The 19,749-nt window shown below is 31.3% G+C and overlaps 8 protein-coding genes across 8 annotated transcripts; 5 read left to right on the forward strand and 3 right to left on the reverse strand.

The window, feature by feature from the left end:
- Nucleotides 1–24: 24 nt before the first annotated feature.
- On the forward strand, nt 25–2,441 carry BX663DRAFT_501654 (uncharacterized protein). Its single transcript, XM_051526503.1, has one exon. The coding sequence runs from the start codon at nt 119–121 to the stop codon at nt 2,408–2,410; it is 2,292 nt and encodes a 763-aa protein (XP_051385069.1). The 5' UTR covers nt 25–118; the 3' UTR covers nt 2,411–2,441.
- A 63-nt stretch (nt 2,442–2,504) lies between these two features.
- BX663DRAFT_484411 (uncharacterized protein) lies at nt 2,505–3,894 on the forward strand (the record flags this gene model as incomplete). Its single annotated transcript, XM_051524552.1, has 4 exons — nt 2,505–2,854; nt 2,924–3,335; nt 3,442–3,708; nt 3,835–3,894. 4 exons carry the CDS (start codon nt 2,505–2,507, stop codon nt 3,892–3,894), a joined length of 1,089 nt encoding a protein of 362 aa, XP_051385070.1.
- Nucleotides 3,848–6,143, reverse strand: BX663DRAFT_310304 (alkaline-phosphatase-like protein). The gene is made up of 8 exons (XM_051522064.1): nt 6,062–6,143; nt 5,728–5,965; nt 5,435–5,669; nt 5,320–5,363; nt 5,101–5,259; nt 4,774–5,016; nt 4,617–4,712; nt 3,848–4,557 (listed from the first exon to the last, which is right to left on the reverse strand). Exons 2-8 carry the CDS (start codon nt 5,944–5,946, stop codon nt 3,979–3,981), a joined length of 1,575 nt encoding a protein of 524 aa, XP_051385071.1. The 5' UTR covers nt 5,947–5,965; nt 6,062–6,143; the 3' UTR covers nt 3,848–3,978.
- A 2,635-nt stretch (nt 6,144–8,778) lies between these two features.
- On the forward strand, nt 8,779–11,046 carry BX663DRAFT_484413 (uncharacterized protein; the record flags this gene model as incomplete). The annotated part of the gene is made up of 2 exons (XM_051524553.1): nt 8,779–9,070; nt 9,182–11,046. The coding sequence occupies 2 exons, from the start codon at nt 8,779–8,781 to the stop codon at nt 11,044–11,046; spliced, it is 2,157 nt and encodes a 718-aa protein (XP_051385072.1).
- A 189-nt stretch (nt 11,047–11,235) lies between these two features.
- Nucleotides 11,236–12,637, reverse strand: BX663DRAFT_430170 (ArgJ family protein; the record flags this gene model as incomplete). The annotated part of the gene is made up of 2 exons (XM_051522785.1): nt 11,236–11,604; nt 11,681–12,637. 2 exons carry the CDS (start codon nt 12,635–12,637, stop codon nt 11,236–11,238), a joined length of 1,326 nt encoding a protein of 441 aa, XP_051385073.1.
- Nucleotides 12,638–13,257: 620 nt separating this feature from the next.
- BX663DRAFT_501663 (DNA polymerase family B-domain-containing protein) lies at nt 13,258–17,242 on the forward strand. The gene is made up of 8 exons (XM_051526504.1): nt 13,258–13,479; nt 13,560–13,628; nt 13,699–13,778; nt 13,841–13,951; nt 14,057–14,397; nt 14,541–16,161; nt 16,226–16,673; nt 16,787–17,242. The coding sequence occupies exons 1-8, from the start codon at nt 13,299–13,301 to the stop codon at nt 17,152–17,154; spliced, it is 3,219 nt and encodes a 1,072-aa protein (XP_051385074.1). The 5' UTR covers nt 13,258–13,298; the 3' UTR covers nt 17,155–17,242.
- BX663DRAFT_559316 (uncharacterized protein) lies at nt 17,239–18,007 on the forward strand. Its single transcript, XM_051531841.1, has 3 exons — nt 17,239–17,346; nt 17,450–17,705; nt 17,774–18,007. The coding sequence occupies exons 1-3, from the start codon at nt 17,259–17,261 to the stop codon at nt 17,823–17,825; spliced, it is 396 nt and encodes a 131-aa protein (XP_051385075.1). The 5' UTR covers nt 17,239–17,258; the 3' UTR covers nt 17,826–18,007.
- A 365-nt stretch (nt 18,008–18,372) lies between these two features.
- BX663DRAFT_468886 (RlpA-like double-psi beta-barrel-protein domain-containing protein-containing protein) lies at nt 18,373–19,555 on the reverse strand. Its single transcript, XM_051524102.1, has 2 exons — nt 18,859–19,555; nt 18,373–18,794 (listed from the first exon to the last, which is right to left on the reverse strand). The coding sequence occupies exons 1-2, from the start codon at nt 19,435–19,437 to the stop codon at nt 18,576–18,578; spliced, it is 798 nt and encodes a 265-aa protein (XP_051385076.1). The 5' UTR covers nt 19,438–19,555; the 3' UTR covers nt 18,373–18,575.
- Between the last annotated feature and the right edge of the window lie 194 nt (nt 19,556–19,749).

The following is a 19,749-nucleotide window of genomic DNA, read 5'->3' on the forward strand; positions in this document are numbered from 1 at the left end:
AAAAAAAAAAAAGGTTTTTGTCCCTTTTTTTATAAATATTTATTTATTTATACAGTATTTGCTGTTAAACTTCTACGTGTAAAAGATTAATAAGATCAACATGACAACGACCAAAAAAATGAAATCAAAACTTGAAAAGTATTTGCTAAATTCAATGTTTGAAAACGCTTTATTTTCAGATTTATCTCTAGTCTTTATTCATCCATCCTATCCTTTTTCCATGCGATTCAATGTTCATAAATCAATTGTGAGTCAATCGCCATTTTTACGTAAATTATTAAAGAATATGGATATTATATCGAATTCACAAGAGGATGAGGCAGATCCTTCAACTAATACTACACAAACATTGAATAAAGATAATGGGGTGACATGTCTCACAATTGATCTCGCAAAAGCATTTGCCCATTGTGGGTTCATCTTGGCTCCCTTTCAACACATCGTTCGTCGTAAATGGCAAAAGACAACAAATAATAATTCTATCCAGCAAAAGAAAAATGAACAGTTTTCGTATTCAACGTTATTAGCGTCCCATATTCGATTTGTACTAAAATGGATGTATTGTTTAGATAAGCAAGAGCTCATACAAGGCATGCAAGATAAAGATACATTAAGAATTCTTTCAGTTGCTGTCCTTTTGGATGTTCATGATTTAGCTCAGGCATGTGTAAATCGATATACATCAAAGCAATTGACATTAGATAGTATTATGCGTGATCTAGAAACAATCTGTCAACTTCCAAGAGGACATGATGCCTATTTACAATTAAGAGATGCTGCATTATTGTTATTGTTTCGCTTTGGCCCTGAATATGCATCTCAATTAGCTATGTTACCTGTTGATTATATGGCTGATGTTTTATGCGCAGATCTTTTATTTGTATCTTGCGAATTTGAACGTTACTGTCTTTTAAGAGCAGTATTGATTGCATTTATGCAATCTGTAGGAAAGATCACTTGGACGGCTCATGGCCCTGTAGATCAAGACTCTAAGCGACTTTCGGGCTTTGTTCGACCTTTAGGAATAAATAATAATAAACTATACGACAGCAATAAAGCCTTAACAGCAGACGTAGTAAGATCAAGAAAACGTAAACGTATCCCATCAGAAGACCTCGAAAATCTGCCTACAACTACTACAAAGGATAATTTACAAAAATTGAATCGTTTAAATCGACTTAGCTTCTCAGCTCTTGTTCCATTCGAGAAATTAATGGCAGATGCTTCCTCGGGTGGTGTGATTGATAAAGCGACTGTGTTGTCTTACTTACTTCGTACCACAGTACATTATAGTAATATGACATTTGAACAACTTACCTCTGTTCGACAAGATGGAATTGTTGATGAGGGCATTGTTTTTCGAGCACTATGGCAACGTGAGGCACTAGAGCGTGTTCTATTCCCCTCCACTTATCATGTACAAACACAAGAGCAAGAAAATGAAGAGCAAAGACGATTAACTCTTTCTGAAAATGATGAACGAAGTGCTGCTTTAAATGAGTATTTTGACGTTGATAATTCAGATGCACACGAGAAAAGAAGACGATTATTACTTGGTACACCTCGTTTTCGATTTCGATCTTCAGTATTCATTCCCCCATTCTCGGAAGAAAATAGCTGGGATTGTGAGCTTAAGGAAGCTACAACGATCACAACGGATATGGATATGGGTGTATTTGATGATGACGAAAGTGATGGATCTGTTTGGTCTCTATCAGACAATGAAAATGATGAGAATAGAGATACAGAGAGTGATCATGGTCGTTCAGAGGCAGATACCTCAAATAAACAGACAGAGATAACAACATCAAACTATAAATTGTACAAAAAAATATTTTATTCCCAAGTAGAAAAAATCCTTGGCGTCTCTTATCGAGTACAAATTGAAGCCCAAGTGATGCCTCGACATCGACTTTATATCAAAGAAAATCAAGAAGATAATAATGAAGAAGAATTATTTTATGAAGATCACGATCCGAACGAAAATGTACTTGTATGTAGATTTGAATTACAACGTGATATGAGACAAATTGCTTTACCACCTATTGAAATTAAAAAGGAGAACAACAATAAACATTTCAAGACAAATGATGAAATAATTCCTGTAAAACCACCATCACAAAAGAGAACAACACAAACAAAGAATCCTGAGACAAACCCACAAAAGACTAAAATTCATTATTGGATTCATTGTCTTAATAGACATGAAGGAATTTTGGAAAATGATCGTATTGATCCAGAGGATAGAGCTTTAATCGCTGTCACAGAGCAGTGTGAAAGGGAAGATGGTGAGCCCGGAGAAATGGAGCCTGGCTATGTGGGACAAGTATTAATTAATGCTGATATGAAAAAAGGTGTCACCATCGACACTACCGTCACATTAGAAATTTTCGGTTTCAACAAAGTTTAGAAGACAGTTTTGATTGTGGGGTTATTAAACTATCTTCTTTTTTTTTTTTAAGAAAAATATATATACACACAAGCACATATATAAATATATAACTATGAATGAGTTATCATTTAAATCAAGGACTTATGTTGTACTAACATTAAGTCTAATATCATTATATATGTTATATTTACTAATAAATACAAAAACATACTTTTATGAAATTGACGAAAACTCCATTTTCCTTCCGACTGATTCAAAACGCCTTTCAATCCCTAGTAATGTAGAATTATGTACAACAGATGAGTTTAATAAAGGAAAATGGACTCATCAAGTCATTGGTTTAGAATCATATACGATAGAAGGAATTAATGCCTATGCAGGATATTATTGTAATTGGGATTTCCCTCACCGATGTTATAGACGACAAGATCCATCTACTGAATTCAACAGAAGTAAATCAATGTGAGGAATCCAGTTTTTTTTTTTTGAAATTTTGATTCCTTACCAAATATGTATATATTATGACAATAGATTAGACTATAGCTGGCAACCGGATGCTTGCGCAATGATCCCTTTTCAAGCTAGAGATTTTGCTAAGCATTTATCTCGGAACCCCCTTTTATTTGTCGGAGACTCTATCACACAATTAATGTTTGAAAGTTTGTGGTGCTTGACAGGTCAAGATTTGACAGCACAAAATAAAGACACACGGTTATCTGGTGGAGATACAAAGATGTGGGTAAGTCAACTTGTTCATCGTGATCGAGTGAATGAAGAGGAAAATGCCGTCACAGTTGGTTATATTCGATCAGACTATCTTGTAAAATTGGATGATTTTAGTTTAATTGAGCCTAATGAAAGTGAAGGTTACCAAATCGGAGTTGGTAGTAACTTCCCTTGGATTCACGCCATACCTCGATTTAAGTATATCATGATTAATACCGTAAGTTTAAATATTTATTTATCTAAGTAATTTTTTTTTTTTTTTTTTTTTTTTTACCCTTTAAGTCCAAATGTCATGTATAATTAATTATCTATCTGTTGTTCAGGGACCACACTGGCACCCTGATTTGAAATGGGGTCCTAATAAAGACCGAGGAGAGCTATTGAAAGCGTTTAAGATGGCTATAAAAAAAGTATTTGACTATTTGAAAAAGAATGTTAAATCAGATCAACGAGTTTGGGTTAGGAGTACACCTTATGGTCACGCTAAATGCTCTCAATATAGAACACCAAGTAGAGTTCCCGTGAAACCTACAGGACAACAAGGTGAATATGAATGGGATATGTTTGAAGAGTTTGATTTCGTTTGGAAGGTAAATTGAGATATATATATAATATATACTTCGAATAACGATAATACTCTTGATAGGATATGATTGAACGAGAAAATGATGATCGCTTTCATTTCTTTAATATATCAATATTATCTAATCTTAGAGGAGATGTACATTCTCAGCCAGATCATGATTGTTTGCATACTTGTCTACCAGGCCCAGTAGATGATTGGAATAAGCTTTTATATCATGAAATAATTAAAATGGGCAACTAAAAATATGTACATGAATGAATAATAAATAAGATGTTTATTTATAAAATGGTGGTTGATAAATAATAGGAAATTTAGCTTTTAAAGTTCCATTGTTAGGTGCAGCATCCATATTGAGTAATTCTGATAATAAACCATACACTTCAATATTAAAAAAGGGAGCCAGAATACTTCCAGGTCGATAAGCATGCTGGATCTTGGGACCTTTTGCAATAAAGATAGCTCTCATATCAGCCGCCAAATTATCATATCCATGATTTCCACCTTTTTTAAAGCCGCCTTCTTTCTCAACTTCAGCATGAGTGGTAAAAGAGTAGCCAACTTCGGGTATAGCTACTATAGGTGTAATCCTATCTGAATTATTATAGTGATATCTTTCAGGCACATTTTCACGTAAATAAACTTCGAAATGAGCATTTGTTGTATTTTGGGTATAGTTATATAATTGTTCATATAATTTTTTAATAGTATCTTTAGGAGCATTTGATTTAGGTCGAAAATCTAATAAAGGTGATGCTTCCCTATTTTTAAGATGACTCAAGACATCATTTGAAATAATATCGTCGTAATATATTAATTTTGAACTATTTATTTCTGCCATGCCATGATCGCTAACCTATATATAACGAATAATTAGCAAATATAACATAATTGAAAATAGTTAGTATGCTTTACAATAAGAGTATGAACGTAGTCATCAAGCCTTCTTTGTTTTAATTGCTCTGCCAAATAGCCAATAGCGTCATCTACTTCTTTAATAAAACGATTCATCTATAGAATGAGCATGTTAAAAGCAAATCCATCTATCTATATACGCATCTTTCTTACTTACTTTAGGCCCATTTGGACCACTACGATGTCCTTCTTGATCAATTTGTGGAACATAAACTGTAATAATCTGCGGCCTATCATTGTAAGGTAGATCCAGCCATTTCAAAGTTGTATCTATTTTTTCTTTTATTCCCATTGTACTGTTAAATCTAACAACCAAGTCAGGTGGATTATAATTTGTCTCTGAACCGGGCCACATAATCGAACCACTACGCTTTCGATTATATCTTGATGTAGTCCAAATCTAGTTATAATAGCAAAAAAAAAAAAAAAAAAAAAAAAAAAATATAGCTTGCTAACTCTTAGTATAAATATTTATTGCACTTACAGGCTCTCCTCCCCACCATTTATGGTCAATAGTAGATGAGAAATTGGAATGACTAAAAGTGGCATCCATGTTTGGATCATAAAATACGTTGGCTACGATTCCATGTGTTTCTGGATAAAGACCTGTAACTAATGTCCAATGATTTGGAAAAGTACTTGGCTAAAAATAAAAAGCATTTTAGTAACAATACACTATAAATATAAACATCTATTTCTTTACAGGAAATGCAGGATGCATATATTTTGCCATAACACCTTTCTCAGCTATTTGTTATAAATATAAGAATATATACATAAAAAAAAAGATATATTTTTGCTTTTAATATAAGACCTACCTAGCTGCTTCATATTTGGGGTTATATCTCTGTCTAAATAATCAGGTTTAAATCCGTCTAATGAGATTAAAACAACGGTTGAAGCAAAGTAGTCCGAACCATTATAATATAATTTTTCGGCTCCTCTTACATGGTGATGTGAACCTTCACTAATCTTTACAATCGCTATTCTAAAAATAACAAAGCATACGCCAATGGCTAAGCCAATACAAATGTATTTTATTATTGGATTCTCCTAATGATAACTGTTTTTTAATAACCATTCAATTTATACTCATAAATTATAAATAAACCTTTATAAATTCTTGTGTAAGTTCTCCATTTGTTTCTTCAACGATAATTGCCCAATCTTCATCTTCATCGTCAACTTCTTCTTCACCAGAGTCAGACTGTTCTTCTTTATTTAATAAACGAGCTTCTTCTTCTCTATTATTATAAGTTTCCAAGTACTGATCTGTTGAGTTTGATGCACCTGAATGGGATCTAGTCATTTCATATGCTTCTTCGGACATTTTTATATGTGCGTTAAAACTAAAATTAAAAAAAAAAAAAAAAAAAAAAAAAAAAAAAAAAAGTTTATTATTATTATTTTTTTAGTTTTTTTTTTTTTTTTAATTTTAGTTTTACTCCTTATTTTAATGATTTTTTTTAGTTTGAAGTAATAGTACACTGTCTCCTTAAAAAGATGTTTTCCTCTTGGTGTTATACAAGAAGCTGTCTAGTTTTTTTTTCTACTCCTCATTTTTTTTATTAAGGTAAATTTTCTGCAATACACATAATATGCAATACTGAAAAGCTTATTTCCCCTCTTTATTGAAATAAATAAAGGAGACACCATATTACTCGGTAAAAGCTGTTGATAGCTTTAAAATTTATAGTAGTCCTTCTTACAAACTTTATAGTTTTCATATATCTTGTATTTATAAATATTGATATGCTGCTGCTCAGCCTATATAAGGGTATGATAACATATCTAGTATTTGCAGTTTATTTAGATCAACATAATGCTGTATTTGATAATTAGAAATCGAAGCTTAATGAAGAAAAATATATACATATTTGTATACATATGATATACTGTACTTTGTGTCTTTTTCCTTCTAGTTTGCGGAATCTTAATATTTCTATTCTAGTTGATATAATGACAGTATATATTTTATCATTAAAATTTTTGATATAGCTTCATTCTCAACATAATCAATGGCCTATTTTATTTTTGTATAAAATACAGAATCCTCGTCCTTTCTTTAATTTTATTTTTTCGCTACTTTTTTTTTTTTTTTTTTGTCTTATAATATTTGCTTTTACTTGTTATGATAATAGCCCAATTCTTGAAGGGTCTTCTGTTGATGCCACAGGGCAACAAAAAGGTGTTAGTGATAGTCATGATAATCTCTTTTAAGGAAAGCATGTATACACTTACATATACATCTATATTTATCCATTTCCTTTTTTAACACAGTTAGTTAAGAGACTATTTTCTTTCCTTGCTTTTCTAATCTTAATAATTGAGTATACAATTGTTTAAACTCTACAAACATTATCATTTTTATTTACATACATATTTGGCTGGTAAATGAAGACTTTGAGACAAAGTCTGCTAGAATACATCTAGATTATATTTTTTATAATGTCGTTTATAATATAAACTATTTACCAACATTAGCCGTTCTAAGATCTTTAGTTCTTTTTCCTCAAGATTTTAAAGTTTTCTTTTAAGCATATAAACTTATCATTCAAAATAAAACATACCCTATCTTTAAGAAGAGACATAAAAATGCAATAAAAGCTGATTTCAAAGGCAATTAATAGAATTAGAGAAAAAAAAAAGATATAAGATAGAAAGACTCTAGACAATTAAGCTATTGCAATAGAAATTCAATAAAACAACAAATCCCCTAATTTCTAGTCCGTTTTTTTTTCTATTGAAGCTGGTTCAAGTAGAAAATGAAAACAAGATTTAAATATGAAATGGCAAAAGGGCGACTTTTTTTTTCCCTATAATAATAAAAATAGGCCTATTACACCACGTTTTGCAACTCCATGTATTGTTTAAGACATACGTTTTTTTTTTAAGAAAAAAAAGGTTTATCAATGTTTTATAAGGAAGATGTTTATCGATCAACGTGATAACAGTCAATATAGCACAAAGTTAAAAAGAAGAAGAAAAGAAAAAGAACTTTTGCAAGATATACAATAACTATAATCTAGGGCAGCATATGATGTATTCCTTAATTACTAACAAGTTGCTTCTGATTGTATATTTAAGTAGTTATTACGGTGCTTAAGCCATTAACTAGTGAATGAGGCGCAAGTGACAGATCATAAGATCTTTCCCGAAAAAAAAAAATTGATAGTATTATCCTGAGAAACATGAAATCATGATTATCCTAATATAATATATAGCGAGAGTTTAATGATTATAGTGAGTCGATAGTTATTTGATACAAAACGATCAAATCACCAAGTTGTATACAAATACTATTGACAATAAATAGACTACATCTTAAATTAACCGACATTGTTCTTAGTCATTAAACTATTCAAAATAAGAGTCTTCTATTTTGCTCCAATAATTTAATGATCTTACAAAATTCAAGACATTGTTATGCTCAAATACCACAAGACAAGAGTTCTATTACTTTACTGGTTATAACAAGTAATTATATGAATAAATTTCCTATTTGTTCTATTAAAGAAAAAAAAGAGCTGATATTAGCATATTATATATCAAAGTCTTAGTGGGAATGGTAAGCATTAATACTGGTAATTCTTTCAGTCTTACAAAATGAATCTATTAATCTATTCTATTCATTCTTCTATGAAGCGAAATTCTTCATTATATATAGTTTATTAAGGACTTTGAATATACTTGTTTACTTTTCATTGTTTGCATAAAAGTGTTGTCTAAAATCAAAATTATTAACGTATTCTAATAGCTGTCTTTCATATGTCTCAAAATAAGCTTTTACTTTGTCTAGTTTTATTGTGTGAACTTTGTCTCTAAATTCTTGTATTATGTCTCAAAAATCGTTTTTCTATGCGTCTCATTTTAAACAATAAAAGCTCATCATATCAACAATGCTGAAAACATAAGGTATGGTTTTAAAATCCCGCTTGAAACAATGCCTTTTTTTTAATGTTTGCGTCATGTCTCACTTTTTTTTATTATAATTTATTGAATCAAAGAATTTAATTAATAAACGCAAAGTTTGATTTATGATATGCAAATAAATATTATCTTTTTGATGAAAATATACACATTTTAATCTATTATTTTGTGTTCTGTTGACTTTAGGAATAAAAATACAGCTTTTTTTTTTCAAACCTTATAAAAATACACCATGTCAAAATTAAAGTTAAATCATGAAGAAACTCGAGCGTTAAGGAATGGTGATGTGCAAGTTCGAAAAGACAGTGATGTTATACGATGCATTTGTAATGACATAAGTGATGATGGATTCACTATACAATGTGATAAGTGTGGTGACTGGCAACATGCGTTGTGTATGAATATTATGGAAGACGACATACCAGAACATTATGTATGCAAAGACTGTGCTAAAGAGTTAAATCAGCCTTTGAATGTCCTTCAAAATGTCATTTATGAAACTTTTGTTGATGCTAACACAAAAGGTAAAAAAAAAAAAAAAAAAAAAAAAAAAAAAAAAAAAAAATACTGAAAATATCTTTTATAATAAATGCTAAAGTATAATGCTTTTTTTTTTTTTTTGTTACAAATAAAAGTGATAGATAGGAATAGGAGTCATAAAAAGTCAAATAAACGTAGCAACATAAAAAAAAATAACTATTGGAAAGATGATGATGATGATGATGATGATGATGATCTACAACACATTACGCCTAAACTATTGGACAAGAAGTTTATTTTCTTAGCAAAAAGTATTTTTAAACAAAAGCTTGTACAAAGTTTATTTCTAGAAGTACGTAGGCAGTGGACAGAGCTAAATAAATCAAAATTAACAGACAACAGTAAAATCAAAGTCGAATCATCACTTCCTTCTACAATAAGGAAGAATCTCGAAACGATCGTTGTTATGGAAAGCAATCTTTTGTTACCTGCTATTCCTAAAACATCAGTTCGACCTTTAAGGAAATCATTACGTAAATCATTTCATCAACAAACTAACAAAGAAATAGCTACGGAAAAAGGTGTATTTGCTGATATTCATATACCTGAACAACGATATTTAATGGAAGTGACTGGAGAGCTCTTAAGGAAATCACGTTATAAAAACAATCCTATCAATAAGTTCTCAATCATTGGTACACCACTTGCTCATATTTTCTTTTATCGTGCAATAGATGTTTGTATTGATGCTCGCTATGCTGGAAACGATGCACGTTACATTCGTAGATCTTGTTGTCCAAATTCAGAGATTAAAAATATTATTTTGCCAAACGATAATAATGATCGAACGATCCATATGGGTATTTATACTTGTGAAGAAATTGATAAAGGTGAGGAAATTACGATTGGATGGAACTGGCATAAAGGAGTACTTTTGTGGCATAAAAATAAAGAATTCTTACGCAAAAATCATACTATTCATATTAATGCGTCTGAACGAGAACCTTTAAAGGAAATATTGAAAATAATTGAAGCAGAATTTGGCGAGTGTGCCTGTGAAGATAAAGATGAATGTTTAATAGAGTGTTTAAAAGATGAACTGGAAAAGGACGATTATCATCAGATTAACACATATTCTTCAGCAGTCAACAAGAAAAGGCGTTCATCGCTTACTGACAAAGTACAAGACAATATAAAGCATTCAAAAAAGTTTACAAAGACAATCAATACTCCTCGTTCAAGTGAGCTATCTTCATCCTATAATCAACAGTCTTTAAATAGCCACAAGGATCACTCTAAAAAAGTGACCGCGACAACGACAGCGACAGCGACAATCACTACCACCAAATTATCTTCTTCATCTAATAATAGTCAACACGATAAAGCCAATATGGATATTGCTACTATGGTAAGTTCAGCGTTATTACATTCGACAAATGAAATGCAATTAGCTGAAGTAAAAAAAGTATGGCATTTTTATTCGACTGATAAAGACAAATTACCATGTAAAAAAAGGTGGTTGGCTAAATTTGCTTTACAACAACAAAAGACAAATCCAAGACAATTATCAAAAATTGATACATCCAGCAATTTGAAACCTAATACAACACTACCTGAAACTAAAGATACTAGTACAGAAGTTATGGAATATGATTATGATGATGACCTTAGCGATGGTATTAGTTCGCAATCAACTTTGCCTCTTGAAGATACCCCAGAAAATGTCAATAATCAAGCAGTCAATCTTGAACAAAGTACTCCTTTCAAAACTAAAACTAAAGAAGATTATATTTTAACAGAAAACTCGTCAATTAAAGCTTTAAAAGAATCTATTATGAAAATGGATTCTCAGGTTCAGCTTACAGACTTATCGACAATGGCTACTAATTCAAGAAATGAAAAAGATTGTACAATATCAGAATCTACTGAAGCTAAAAAGTCCCCGAAGAAACTCTCTATCCAAGAATATTTATCTATGCGTCGTGGTAACTTATCTACAACTCCTTTCGAGAAAATATAGATTTAAAAGGATTTACGAATATTGAAATATATATGTATATATGTGTATATATAATGACGTCGACATCTCATTTAATACCTTCAAGTTGAATCAAAGCAGTAATATTTTTATTTATTTTTTCCTCTTTTTATATATATATATATGCGTATGTATCAATTATACACGTCTATCTTTACACTATTAAAATATTTAAGAACGATAATCAGCATTGATACTGACATATTCATGACTAAGATCACATGTCCAGAATTTAGTTTCACTTTCACCTAAACCAAGATCAACTTCGATTTGTAAGTCTTCCATTTTCAAAATTTCTGAGGCCCTTTCTTCGTCCACTTTTTCGGGTTCACCCTTTATCATTAACTTTAATCTCTCACTACCATCCGTAGGAACAAATGTGACACTAACACGAGATGGATCTAGATCTATACCACTATGACCAAGACTAGCACAAATTCTACCCCAATTAGCATCCTGTCCATATAAAGCAGATTTGACTAACATAGATGTAGCAATATGAGAAGCTGCCTGTTTAGCACTTTCAAAGGATTCAGCCCCCTAACAATAAATAATTGATAAAATAAATAACGGATTAACCAAATATACATATGCATATATATATATATATATATACCTTTATATGAAGAGTAACAAATTTAGTTGCACCTTCACCATCTCTAACCACTAATTGAGCAAGCTCAGCAGCAAAGGCAGTTAAATGTCCCTTGAAAGCCTCGTAATCATCTCCTTCAGTCTCTATTCTAACTTTACTTGCTCCATTAGCTAAAGCTGAAATTGTATCATTGGTACTCATGTCGCCATCAATACTAATAGAATTGAAACTACGATCAACAGCATATTTTAAAGCCTTTTGTAGTAACTCTGGTTTAACATAAGCGTCTGTCACCATGAAGCCTAATAAAGTTGCCATATTAGGATGAATCATGCCTGCACCCTTAGCAATGCCTGCTAATCTAAATTTGGAACCCTGTAACTCAAATTCGCCGGAACGTAACTTTGGGAAAGTATCTGTTGTCATAAATGCCTCAGCTGCAGACATCCAGCCATTTTCATGTTCAGCAGATAAATGGCTATAAGCGTCACGAATGCCAGCTTCAATCTTATCCATTGGCAAGTTTTGACCAATAACACCTGTCGACATAGTTAAGGCGCTCACTGGATATTTCACTAACTCATCTACTATAGAACGCATCCTTTTAGCATCAACAATACCCTGTGCTCCAGTGACTGCATTTGCACAACCAGAGTTCGTAACAACCCCATATAATCGATTATCATTCTCTGCCAAGGTTTCTTTACTAACAAGAACAGGAGCGGCTTGGAATTTATTCGTCGTAAACACAGCAGCACCAGAACAAGGTAAATTAGAAATCACAAGCGCAATATCTTTGTTCTTATTCTTTTTAATATTTGCAGAGACTCCACTAGCACGGAAACCAACGGGATAAACACCTGACTGAGGAATAAATGATTGTTTACGTGCACTTAAATGTTTATAATGACTAGAATAAAGGCGACTTTGTATCTGCTTTCCTCCTTGCTTAACAATTGTGTTGTTTAAACGAAACATGGTGTTCATGTTGGAAATGAGTTATCTTTTTTTAGAAAAAAAAAAAAAAAAAAAGAAGAGACAGACAGACAAATAAATGGATCTGGTCTAGTTTAATCAATATCCGACAATTAAAAAAAAAATGTGTGCGTATATTGTAAAGCTGTCATAAAGTATACAAGTGAGTCATCGGTTAATGAAATGGCCCGTAATAATTTTTTAAAATCAAGCGTCAATAAATGAACATGACTATATAAAAAGACAAATCTTATTTCTCAGAAAATATTTATAAATCCTCCTAAGCATCAATGAACGCTCTCCATCTTCAGATTGGTAAACATTATCAAATAACTAAAACAATGAAAGATTACTACGCAATAGTGTATATTTGTAATTTTTTTTTTTTACAGTAATGACGCAAAATAAACAACTAATTTAGAGTCACTTCTAAATGTATATATGTATATATGTATACATATATATAACTATATATACTATATATCATGATTCATTGACTTGTATGTTAAACTAAGGCTTTTATTATAACCGATATACAGTGAAGTAAGAAGAAACGCGTGGAGCGCGTAAATTAAAATTTTAAAAATTTAAATTTTCATTTTTTATTTCTCTCTCTCTCTCTTTTTTTTTTTGTTTTTTGTCTGAAATAAACTTTGATCTCAAAATGTCAGATTCTCAAAATAATATTACATTTTCTTCTCAACCTTTTGAACCTGGGACTGCCATGAAAAAAAGAAAGACAAATCATAATAGCATCAAAGAAGTTAAAAGAAATGATTCACATCCCTCTAGTTTTGAGGATGAATTAAAAATATTAAATGACGCTATGGAAGTTGATGTTAAATGTACGTATTAGTCTGAAATTATCATTTACATGCATCTATCAGCATGCTCAGCTTTTAATTATTCATATTTATATTTTTAGATGAGAATACTGAATCTAGTTGGAATCGTGCTCCTGCTCCCTCTCTAGATCCTACATTAGATAAACTTGGTAAGGAAGTTAAAAAAAATGCTTGATAGGTACATAAGTAATACTGATATCTATACATCATCCAATTTAGTATTCCAACAAATAGAAATTGATGAATATATGGATTATACTGTCCAACAACCTGTTATTCGACTTTATGGTATTACTGCGGTATGTAGATATATAAGGTCAACTTGATCTATGCTAATATTTATATATATGTATATGAATAGGCCGGTAATAGTGTTGTATGTCATGTCAGAAATTTTTACCCCTATTTTTATTTCCCTGCCCCAATTGGATTTCAACAAAGCCATCTTCCTGCCTTAAAACAGTCATTAGCTGTAAATATTTCCACCTTTTTTTTATATATATCTCATGGTGTATGACTAATCCAAATACAAATGCATATACATATATGTATATATATATATATATGATTAAAATAGGCTGCAGTAGGTAATGCAAATATCGTTCATGATGTTCGTATAATGATGAAACAAAGTATATATGGATACCATGGAGATGTTAAATCGCCGTATATTCGAGTTACTGTAAAAGATCCCAGAGATATATCTAAATGTAAAAATAAGATTGAACAAGGTATTACTATTGCTGGATTAGATCGTCCTTGTCAATCAGATACCACCTTTGAAAGTAATCTAGGCTATGTATTACGTTTTATGATTGATTGTAAAGTGTATGGATCTAATTGGGTTGAATTACCTGCTGGAGCTTGGTCGTTTGTTGAAGTGCCTACCTCATTAGCTCAAATCGAAGTAAAAATAAGGTAACAAAAAAAAAAAAGGTGGAGGGAAAGAAAGAAATGATTTAGCTTTCTATTTTTTATCATCGTCATTACAATAAATATATATATATATATATATATATATGTATATGTATATAGTATTAACCTTTACTTTGTATTTGTAGTTATGAAGATTTAATTAGTCATGCTCCTGAAGGAGAATGGTCGGATATAGCTCCTCTTAGAGTGTTGAGTTTTGATATTGAATGTGCTGGTAGAAAAGGTGTCTTTCCTGAGCCAAATGTGGATCCTGTTATTCAAATTGCCTCAGTAGTTCAAATACAAGGCCACAAGAGGCCTTTTATTAGAAATGTATTTACCCTTGGTTCATGTGCTCATATTGTCGGTTCTCATATTCTCTCATTTGATGACGAAAAAGAGCTTTTGAAGAAATGGGGTGATTTTATTCGACAAGTGGATCCTGATGTTGTTATCGGCTATAATACAACAAACTTTGATTTCCCATATTTATTAGATCGTGCAAAGCATCTTGGTGTTCATGATTTTCCCTTTCTGGGAAGAATCAAAGGAATTCGAACTGAAGCAAAAGATACCAAATTTACGTCAAAGGCATATGGTACTCGTGAAAATAAGGCGATTAACTTGGAAGGACGACTTCAGTTGGATATACTTCAAGCAATTCAACGTGACTACAAACTTCGATCCTATACACTCAACTCTGTCTCTGCTGAATTCTTGAATGAACAGAAAGAAGATGTGCATTATTCTATTATTACGGAATTACAAAATGGAAATGCAGAAACACGTCGACGTCTCGCTGTTTATTGCCTTAAGGATGCCTTTTTACCTTTAAGATTAATGGACAAACTTATGTTACTTTTTAATTATACAGAAATGGCTAGAGTTACTGGCATTCCTTTCAATTATATTTTAGTTCGTGGACAACAGATTAAAGTTATTTCACAATTATACCGTCGAGCCCTTGAACAGGATCTAGTTATTCCAGTGATAAAGTCAGAGATATTAGAAGAGCCTTATGAGGGTGCAACTGTAATTGATCCAGAGAGAGGATATTATGATGTTCCGATTGCAACTCTTGATTTTACATCCTTGTATCCTTCCATTATGCAGGCACATAATTTATGTTATACTACGCTATTAAAGCCTGATATGGTTCAAAAGTTAGGTTTAGTGAAAGATGTAGATTATGAAGTTACGCCTAATAATGATATGTTTGTCAAGGCTTCACGTCGTAAAGGGGTACTACCAGAAATTCTTAGAGATCTTTTAGCAGCACGTAAAAAGGCTAAAAATGATCTGAAGAAGGAGACAGATCCATTTAAACGAGCTGTCTTAGATGGTCGTCAGTTGGCTTTGAAAATCAGTGCTAACTCAGTATATGGTTTTACAGGTGCTACGATAGGTAAATTACCTTGTTTACAAATCTCTTCTAGTGTTACTGCTTATGGACGTAGTATGATTTTAAAGACAAAGGAAACGGTAGAGGAACACTTTACGGTTAAGAATGGTTATAAGCATGATGCTAAAGTCATTTATGGTGATACTGATTCCGTTATGATTAAATTTGGCGTGGATAATTTAAAGGAAGCGATGGAGTTGGGTAAAGAAGGTGCCAGAATAGTAACAGAAAAGTTTATTAGACCTATCAATCTTGACTTTGAAAAGGTTTATTTCCCTTATTTGTTGATCAATAAGAAAAGATATGCAGGTCTTTATTGGACAAGAGAGGATAAATATGATAAATTAGATGCTAAAGGTATCGAGGTAAGTCATTCATTAGAATAAGTCTATCATGTTAGCTTATATATATATGTATATATTTATATAGACTGTTCGCCGCGATAACTGTCGCTTAGTACAAAATATTATCTCAAAATGTCTTGATAAGTTATTAATTGAACGAGATGTAGAAGGTGCTCAAGTATTTGTAAAACAAACCATTGCAGACTTACTACAAAATAAAGTAGATCTTTCTCAATTGGTTATTACAAAAGCTTTAACAAAATCAGATTATGCCAACAAACAAGCACATGTAGAACTCGCAGAGCGTATGAGAAAAAGAGACCCAGGATCTGCACCAGCACTAGGTGATCGTGTTGCTTATGTCATTATTAAGGCTGGTAATAATACGCCTGCTTATGATCGTTCAGAAGATCCATTATATGTTTTAGACAATAATATTCCTATTGATACAAAATATTACCTGGAAAATCAGTTATCCAAACCATTATTACGTATATTCGAACCTATCTTGGGTGATAAAGCAGAAACATTATGTAAGCTCTTTTTTGTTTGTTTGTTTAGTTTCATTTCATTTCATTTCGTTTCGTTTCGTTTCTTTTTTTTTCTTTTTTATTTATTTATTCATTCATTCATTCATTTATTATAGTATCTGGTGCCCATACACGCGTTGTAAATATTTCTACACCTACAGTTGGTGGCTTAATGAGATTTGCTGTCAAGACAGCTACATGCCTTGGATGTAAAGCACCATTACCTAAAGGAGATAAATCAGCGGCCTGTAAACAATGTGCGGATAGATTACCTGAACTTTATCAACATCAGCTTGATATTGTGAATAGGTTAGAGGTTAAATTCTCTCGACTTTGGACGCAATGTCAACGTTGTCAAGAATCATTACATCAGGATGTTATTTGTTCAAATAATGATTGTCCTATTTTTTATATGCGTAAAAAGGTACAAAAGGATATGGATGAAGCTGCTGAACGTTTAGACCGATTTAATTATGAATGGTAAACTTTTTATTGGACTGTTTATTTTGTATGTCATGTACATATTTATATTATTTTTTTTTTTATTGGTTTTATTTTTTTTTTTTTTCTTTACGAAATTTTTAATAAATGAATAAAAGACGTCTTGAAGACAGTGGATTTGCTAATGTTTTACGTCAAAAACAAAAGGAGGATCCTTATTTAAAGCAGAAAGCCGGTACTATCTTTGGCAAGGATAAAGAAAAATAAAATAAACCTTTGACATTTCTTTTTTTTTCTTTCTTTCCTTCTTTCTTTTTTTTTTTTTTCTTTTTAAATAGCTCAGCGTACCTTTGCTTTATTAATGGAAGCGCAACGAAATATAAGTAATTTAAAAGACAAACCAACTAATGAGCCTTCATATAATTACTTTAATAATGACGATAACCAGCCATCAAAAACATTAACTTGTTATAAATGTTCCAATTCCTTTGTATATGGAAGATGTTCATTTTGTGAAAACGTACTATGTCAAAATTGCATACAGCAATGCAATACATGTCAGCAATGCTATTGTAGTACCTGTTCGATAATTGAGTAAAGTTACTTTTTTCTTCTTTATGCAACTATTATAAACTAACTAAATGAATTATTTTATATGATAGTTATTCATTATCTTCAGATCAAATATTCTGTCTATCTTGTAAGCAAGGTTAGAAGGCATACCACCTTCTTCTAAAAACAATCATATTCCCAATTATATATTTATATATGCATATACATATTTAAAAAAAAAAGACAATGTATTGTAATTTAATCGAAACATATACAAAAAAAAAAGGCAATAAAATTCAAGTCTTTTTCTTATTGTTATTATTATTGAAGGAGACGATAAAAAATAACTCTCCAGGTCACCATAATAAGATTCTTGAATAGAGAAAGTAACAAGTTCAACACAGGGAAAAAGAAATAACTATAGCCACAAATAAATAAATAGCAATTAACAAGGAAATCATTAACTGAAGAAAATGTCATGCAACAGTGTGTAGTCTATTGTGACAAATTCCGACCAATGCTATCGTTTCTAATTTGAAGAAATAAAGTATATAGTGACTACTTCCTTTAGTGAATATTGCAAATGAACAATAAAAAGTAATTAATTAAACGGCTTAAATAGTTGTTTCAAATTAATTGATTTGTAATAAGCTCAGCCACTATTGTATTTAAACACAAGAAGATCATTGTTACTTTAAAGAAGAGCACTGTCTATTACAACAATAATCATGAAATAGAGTTATTAATTCATTTTACTCAAAAGAGTTAATATCATTACTACTGCTGTAATTGAATTTGAATTCATGTAATTAATATAATTGTACTCCTTTTTTTTTTTTTAACAAGCTGATAACAAGAAGAATTATAAAGAAGTTTATTGCGCATAGTGTACAACATACAACTTTTTTTTTTTTAGTTAGCCCAACTCCATTGAATAGGAATTCTACCTTGTTCAAGATTACCAATTTTCATGAAAGCAGCAGGACTCAAGTCAAGGTCACCACTAGCGCATGGTGGACATGTGTCGACAATTTTAACTTTAACTGTTCCTAAAGGACCTTTGACATTAACATATTTGCCACAAAGAGGATTATTATTAGGGTTAGCACCATTATGCATTTGTGGAGCATTCTAATAAATAAGTATAAATTTAGCAAGTCCTGTTATTGTTATTCTATTTTGATATAAAACATACCAATGCAGCAATGAGCTCATTCTCAGTGTTTGTATAGCCACAAGAACCTAAACCAGGATTGTAGAAGGTACCTTGACCAGAGAATTCATAACTAGAAGGACTCTTGGTGGTGGTAGTAGTAGTCTTCTTCTTGGTAGTCTTTCTCTTCTTGGTAGTCTTTCTCTTCTTTGTGGTAGTTCTCTTCTTTGTGGTAGTTGTCTTCTTTCTGGTGGTTGTCTTCTTTTTAGTAGTTGTCTTCTTAGTCGTTGCCTTCTTAGCTGTTGCCTTCTTTGTAGTTGTCTTTTTCTTGGAGCTTGTTTTCTTCTTGAGAGTTGATTTTTTTTTCGTAATGCTAGTCGTTGTTGTAGAATGTTTATGGTGACGGTGGTGGTGATGATGATGATGATGATGGTGTCTTTTTTCAATATCGGAATAGCTATTGACATCGCGACCAACCAGGGCCGAGGCTGTCAAATCATTTAAATTGTTTTCTGAAGAAATATCAAATCTTGAAAGAGCAGGTGCTGAATAAGCTTGATAGAATAAAGTTGTTGAAATGACAGTAGCGATAGTTAAAAGAAAGGAATGAGTAGAGCGCATCTTTGTTTAATTAAAATAAATAAGGATTGGGAAGTGGGAAAAGATATTAATAATGAATATCCTTTTTATATATTAAATGAAAAAAAAAAGGTTTGAAACAAAGAGTAAGAGATAAAAGGAAAAAAAAAAAAAAAAAAAAAAGAAGAAGAAATAGTAAGCTCGCATCAGGTCCCCTTTATTATGTTATCGAGGCAAGGTTGCGCAAAGTTTAATATTAGAAATGTAATGTACCACAGCCAATCAATTTTATGATTTCTTGCTGAATTTGGCTAATAGCTATTTTATTTTTTCTATTTATTCATTTTTCTATTT

The sequence above is a fragment of the Cokeromyces recurvatus genome (genome assembly GCF_025118155.1).
Source record: "Cokeromyces recurvatus strain NRRL 2243 chromosome Unknown BX663scaffold_6, whole genome shotgun sequence".
Lineage (NCBI taxonomy): Eukaryota > Fungi > Mucoromycota > Mucoromycetes > Mucorales > Mucoraceae > Cokeromyces > Cokeromyces recurvatus.